The sequence below is a fragment of the Gavialis gangeticus genome, unplaced genomic scaffold, assembly GCF_001723915.1.
Source record: "Gavialis gangeticus isolate Ggan-Ray unplaced genomic scaffold, GavGan_comp1, whole genome shotgun sequence".
Lineage (NCBI taxonomy): Eukaryota > Metazoa > Chordata > Crocodylia > Gavialidae > Gavialis > Gavialis gangeticus.
This window is the reverse complement of record NW_017729033.1, coordinates 94,349,291-94,355,782: the sequence shown is the minus strand read 5'-3', so window position 1 is coordinate 94,355,782 and position 6,492 is coordinate 94,349,291. Positions and strand designations below refer to the sequence as shown.

The window sequence follows — 6,492 nt, the reverse complement described above, 5'->3', positions numbered from 1 at the left end:
CCCTTGCACTGCCATACACACAGACCCCCACACCTACACCCCCTCACACATCCCAGCCATGCTTCCCACACACACACAGCCCCCCACAAATCCCATACCCACCCACACCTCAGTTATACACACAGACCCCCATACTCCCTCACACCCACACGCTCTTCCACATACCCACACACCCACAGCCCCCCACAAACCTATACCCATCTCTCAATGCATGCCCCCACACATCCACAGTTTACAAGAGTAAGACTTAATTTTAAGCTATTGTGTGATCACCTCTATGTACACTACACAAACACATATAAATCAGGAGAAAAATATTTTTTGAAATCAAATTAATGAATGCTGTAGATGCTTGCTTTATATATATTTATTTAATTTGGTATTTTATGGCAAAACTCCTTGATGAAAGGAGTATTTCTTGGGACAAGGGGAGGGGCTTCGGGTGGCAAAGGTCAGGGGTTAGGGGGTGGAACTTCCCATCCCAAGATCACGACCAGGGGGTGGGGCACCTGTCAAGGGGCAGAGCTACCTATGGCCCTTTACAGCTTGCCAAAACTTGGTAACCAGCCTTCTGCTCAAAATAGTTGCCTGCCCCTGCCCTATACATTTGCATTGCCCTTCTCTGAATCCTTAGTAATAATGCAGTAGCATTTGAATTGTGATGATTACTGCAAGAAGCTACACCATTGGTCTGTATTGCCTGCATTATATAAATTATTCACCATTCTGTTCCTAACATGAAACTATAGTATTTGTACTTTTGACCCCAGCTGCACTTGAAGCAGAGGGCTTCTCAACTATCCCCTGGGATTGCCAGTTCATTTAAAAGCATTGATGTTGTAAAAACACATGAACAATTTAACTCCAAAGTACAATATTTTAAAATAATCAACACTATACTTCATTGGCCATTATGTTACCCATTTGCCCTGCTTGTTTAGATCTCTCTGAAGTTCCTCTCAGATCTCTCTGGACTTCAGTATTCTATGTACCTATATGTTACCTGAGAATATGGCTACCTAGCTATTCATTTATTTTTCAAATCATAAATCATTATATTAAACAGTCCTTGACTAAGTAAAAAAACTGCAATGTTTCCCTGAGATTACGTTTTTACAGTTAAGATAAATGAGTCTTTATTAGCATTTTTAGATAAGCGGTTACCTCATACCCTATTTTTGATCTATGATGATATTTGGCCTTTCAGTTCAAGAATGCTTGGTTTCTTTTGAACCCTCTCATAGGGGACTTTATCAACGGCCTATTAAAACTCACTACTTTATGAATACTTTTGACAAATTTTTGTAGATAAGTCATGATTTTCTTTTGATGAAACCTCACAGCTTAGATCCTATTGTATCAACATCTTATAGGCTTTTTTTTGTGCTCTTTTGTCAGTTATTATTTCAACTAATTTCCAGGTACAAATTTAAGGCTTAGTCTTCTCTAATTTTTCAGATAACCTCTACTGTTTTTAAAAAAAAATATCAATGCAACATTATCACCTCATAGCCCTTTCATAATTGAGTTTCTTCAGTACTTACAGTTGTTTACCATCTGGACCTGGTGACTTACTGCTTTTTAAATGATTTATTAACTCCAACACTAGTTCTTCTGATACCTCAAATTATGAGTGTATTTAATCTTACTTACCAGAAAAGGCCAAATATCAGGTTAGTATCTCATCATCCATCCATGGCTTAACTTGTCTATTTCAATTGACTCCTGAAATATACTCTTTCTACCTCAGGCTTCCTGTGTCTCGTATATTTGAAGAAACTTGTGCTGTTTTTAAGCCTTTAGCTATTTGCTCTTCAAAATCCATGTTACCCTTTCTAACTTCCCCCTATATAGTCTGCTGTAATTTATGTTCCTGTTTGTTTTTCCTAGATTCATATTTCCAAATTTCTGTTTAAGTCAAATTTCTTGTGCTTAGCACCAGCGCCATCAAACAAGTTAACCTTTCCACATGTGCTACCCACTCTCCCCAGATTGAAGCCATGTAGCTGCACATGTCATTCTGGGAAGGAATTTAGTTATCCCTGCCCAGTCATGGTGTCCTTTGCTCTTTGGAGGCTAAACATCTAAAACCTAGCTCTATAAACATAGAAGTTTTCTCCTTCCTTTCTTGTTTCCTTCTTTGTTCAGTGGTATATGTGTCTTGAGACGCAATTATTGTTTTCTTAAGAAGCACCCTACTATGCCTAAAGATTTTTTCCTTTTAGTTTTGCCTTTAGGGCTTTTTTAAACTAGTCTCCTCATTTGCATATTTAAAATGTGCAGCCTGGAGGCTGTTCAGTTTCATCGGTTCTAGTTTGCTTTTTCAGTGGTAGTAAATGGACCTTTTCAGTTTGCCATTGTCTAGCTTGATACTGAACACAGGAATCCTTTATTTGTCCTTAAATGTCATCTATTAGATTTGTGCAGTTACATTGTGCCAGCAAAGCTGTAATGGGTCCTAGGTGCTACATGTATTACAGCAGTTCTTCTGAAACTCTAATAAATGTCATTAAAGAAATAAAGGTATGGTTAAATAATGCAAACAGATGAGGAAAGGGTCAAACAGGTCTTATCTGAAGACATTAAAGCATCCTATTAAAGTTGTTTTTAAAGCCAAGGCAGAGCAGGCAAAAAATATTTTGAAGAGCTTCAAAACCTCTTTCTTAATTAATTAATTAATTATAAAATGCAAATGATAGTGTGTGTGCGTGTGTGTGTGTGTGTGTGTGTGTGTGTGTGTGTGCATGCGCATATGCATGCACCCATATGTGCTTTTGTTTGTATTTATCAGTGGTGCCCAACCTGCCATCCCTGTGGGCTGGATGAGAGGTGCAGGGTTGGTCCACAGGTCAGATCCTGTGTGCGGTTGGCATGTAGTGTCAGTTCACATGCAGAGCTACAATATCCAGCCTGCTCAGTTCCCCGTGGATTTATACATTTGGCAACAGGAGCATGGCAATTGATGTTGTCACTGCTCCCCTACCATCAAATTTCTGGACCCATGGGCAGCCTCATTGACCAGATGGCATTGTTCCACAGGCTGGAGGTTGGACATCACTGGTATAAACTCATCTAAACATTAACTCTTGTTATGGGTAAATATAGATAGTCAAAAAGCCCAAGGCTGTATTGATTCAGTCTTTTCAGGTTAGTCTAAACTGCAGAGATTAAATTGAAACGGAAGTGAACAGACATTTACCTTTGGTTCAGGAAGTGCAGCCACCCGTTTGCAGTGGCTCAGGCCAGAAGCCAGGGGGCCCTACAGCATGGCTCTCTGGCACATAGCCAGGATGGGCACTGTATTTGCTTCCTCCTCCTGCTACCACTGAGGTCTCTGGGATTTGAAGCCCCAAATCACAGCAAGAGTATTCTGCAGGGTTGCTTATCACTTGCTCTTGCTGCTTCCAGGTGCCTCTGGGATTTGTAGTGAGTTTGAGCGGGGAAGGAGTGTTTAACCCCGCTCCAGCCAAGGTTTGCCTGGGGAAGGCAGCCCTCCCCCCCAACCTGCAGACCAGGCTACATCCTCAGCAGGGCTTGCCCCACCTCCCTTGTCAGCCAGCCCTCACTGCTCCACCTAGGAAGCAGAGGTGCAAGGGCAACCCTGCTCTCTGGAGCACACAGCCCAGCCCAGCCCAGGAATGCAAAGCATGCTGGGATGCAGGGGGACTCTGATTTAACTTGAACCAGAAAGGGGTCTGGGACAGGAGTTTTATACATTGGTTTGACCCAAATCAGTTAAGTCTGGTACTATATTCAACCAGATTTGTCTTGAACCAGTTTCAGCCATTTTGAAACCAGTTTATGTGCACTGAGCTTCTGTTCTGTTACAGGTTTAAACCAGTTTCTAATCATTTCAACCAGTTTGTGTGCACCTTCTGTCTCTAGACAAGGTTAAAGAATATATTAGACAAATTTCTTTGAAGCTCAAGTAAATGGCAAATTAGTTAGAAAATGGATGAGAACTCCCCAGCTTGCTAAAAATGGTGCTGCCTGGCATGTCTAACTTGCTGTTAACTGACTCTACATAATCGGTTTGTATCTTAATACAAACAAATATCTACTTTCTGCCATTTATCTTGGCAGTTCTGAATAAGGTTTGGGCCTGATACTTGAGGCTATATTCAGTTAATTATATTTTTAAACTTCAAGTCCACTTCTCTGTAATGTATAAAATAAAGTAATATTACTCCAGGTTATTACACTGTCTGTTATCTGATTCACTCTACATGTTATGGAGAGGCTAAAAACTGTTTTCTCCCTTTTGCACCCCACAAAAGAAAGCACTCATTGCGGAAGAGTGCACTCTGATTCTTTGCAGTGTCCTCTCTTCCTTCATTCTCATTTTCTTCCTATTGCTTCCTTTTGCCTTGCTTTCCTCTTTGCGCTTTAAATGGCAAGAACAGTTCCCCCAGCTTCACTGTGTCCTTTAAAAAACAAACAAACTAATCAAAGAAAAAGACTTGACAGCTGTCTCCATGTATGTTGTCCTTTGCTTGCCTGCAGCTTCCATTCTTCTTGAAAAAGTTGAAACATGTCTCCTGTGTCTCTTTTCTTCACCAACAATTAAGGTCTCTCCAGGATCTCTCCAGACAGACAGATATTCCTTATGGCACTGTCTTGGACTCCGCAGTCTATGAGCACGTTCGAGTAAAAGGGATGAATCCTTTTGAGAGGGACAGCATGTATTCCCAAATGTGGCGGATGATTAACAGAAGTAATGGCTCAGAGAACAATGTGCTGGAATCAACCGCAGGCATTCAAAAGGTATGGGATATGGTTCACTATTTTCCTGGCTCTCACTGATGCTCTTATGCAGAGCTGGATTTTTTAATTGTTGTTTTTAATATTTGAGGTTGCACTTGCACATAGAATAATCATCTTATCTAATCCTATCTAGTAGTTTGTATTGGGTTTTTATTGCACCAGAATGAGGATTGCAAGATCTCAGTTAAGTACCTCAGGGGCAATCTTCCATTACATTTTAAAATTTAAATGCAAAAATATTTACTGTTAAAAGGATGAGGGTTGTATATGTATGAAAAAGATGAATTCACTAGAATATAGTATAAAAATGTTGTCCTTCAGTTATAATTCAGAATCGTACATGTTGTGAGGAAGGCAGATTGAGAAGTATGACCTAGGCCTGGTTAGTTTGGTTTTTTGTTTGTTTAAAGAAAAACCCTGCAGTCTCTTGATTTGCTGAAAGGAAAATAAAATGACATAAAACTCTTCTCTCCAGTACATTTTTAATAGTGGCTCCCTGAAGTTTTCTTGACTGGTATTTGCTTGAGTCTTCTTAAACTATCACTTCATGATAGGACACAGAATGAGAGTGTAAATATTTTTTCACTGGTGACTCAAAAGGGAATGTAGCTATGTAAATAAGAATAGACTTTCTGTCACACTAACCCCACATTTTCGCCTTGCAAAAACAGCATGTTCTATAGATCTGATATTAAATTTGAAAATGGGGAGATATAATAGAAAACTGCATTTTGCATGTTACCTTTTCTAAGCTTCAGTTATCTAATTTCTTTTTTAGATTTATCAAAACCAAAAACTTTTCCAGGGTTGTTGCCTTTTCTCTCTCCTGAAATTCATTTGTTAGGAGATCTGTCAAATCTTGAGTATTTTGATACTTGAGAATCTTATACAGGCAAAATTCTGATTTTTTGATAACTATAATGCAATTTCCTATTGGTGATCTCTTGATAATAAATGAACTACAGGATAACAAAGATTGTTTGGGAGTTTTTAAAAAGTCATTTCACCCACAATCATTGCCATAAAAATTGTACTTCTCCATATTTCCCAGAGACTAATCAATGTGAATAAAGAGGGGGCCTGGGGAAAACATTTTTGAAACCCTGCTAAAAGGTGTCATAAGATTAAATGTTTTTGATATATTTCTATAGAGCTGGAGGAAGGGACAGCCAAGGATTGATTGGTCATGGAAAATGGCATTTTTAAGAAAATGCATTTAATTCATTATGCATTTTTAAAATGCTTGTAAACCTGGGAAGCTCCTGTTTAAAAAACCATCCATCTCTCTGGTTTGCCTGCCAAAGTTATACCAAGGGTTTCAGGAGAATCAGAAACCAGAGCACATCAAACACAGCTGTGTTTGACTAATGCCCTTTAGCTGAGGAAAGTAACCAGTGTATCACACTGGCAGGTAATTCCAGATTACAGTCTTCAATTTTTAATTTCTGAAAACAAGGCAGTTGCTGTCTTTAAAATGATAGAAACAGGATTCTCTGGGTTGTTTAGTTTCCCATAGCTTTACTTTCCAGGAATACGCAGTTGCAGGTGATGGGATCAAAGAACTGAGCTTTAACAGAAGACCAGCTGGCCAGCCAGCCTTTCATTTGAAAATATCAAATGACTGCAGAGGTATTCTCAGTGAATATATATGCATCCTCACAGATTCATAGATTAAGGGTCAGAAGGGATCTAGTGGATCTTCTAGCCTGACCCCCCGCCAGGGCGGGA

General features: G+C 39.5%; 1 protein-coding gene across 1 annotated transcript in view; it reads left to right on the top strand.

The window, feature by feature from the left end:
- Positions 1 to 6,492, top strand: part of GRID2 (glutamate ionotropic receptor delta type subunit 2) — a 1,321,020-nt gene that overhangs the window by 1,089,896 nt on the left and 224,632 nt on the right. Inside the window, exon 12 of the mRNA XM_019526356.1 lies at positions 4,569 to 4,764. Coding sequence (XP_019381901.1) covers positions 4,569 to 4,764 — 196 coding nt within the window. The remainder of the gene's footprint in view (positions 1 to 4,568; positions 4,765 to 6,492) is intronic.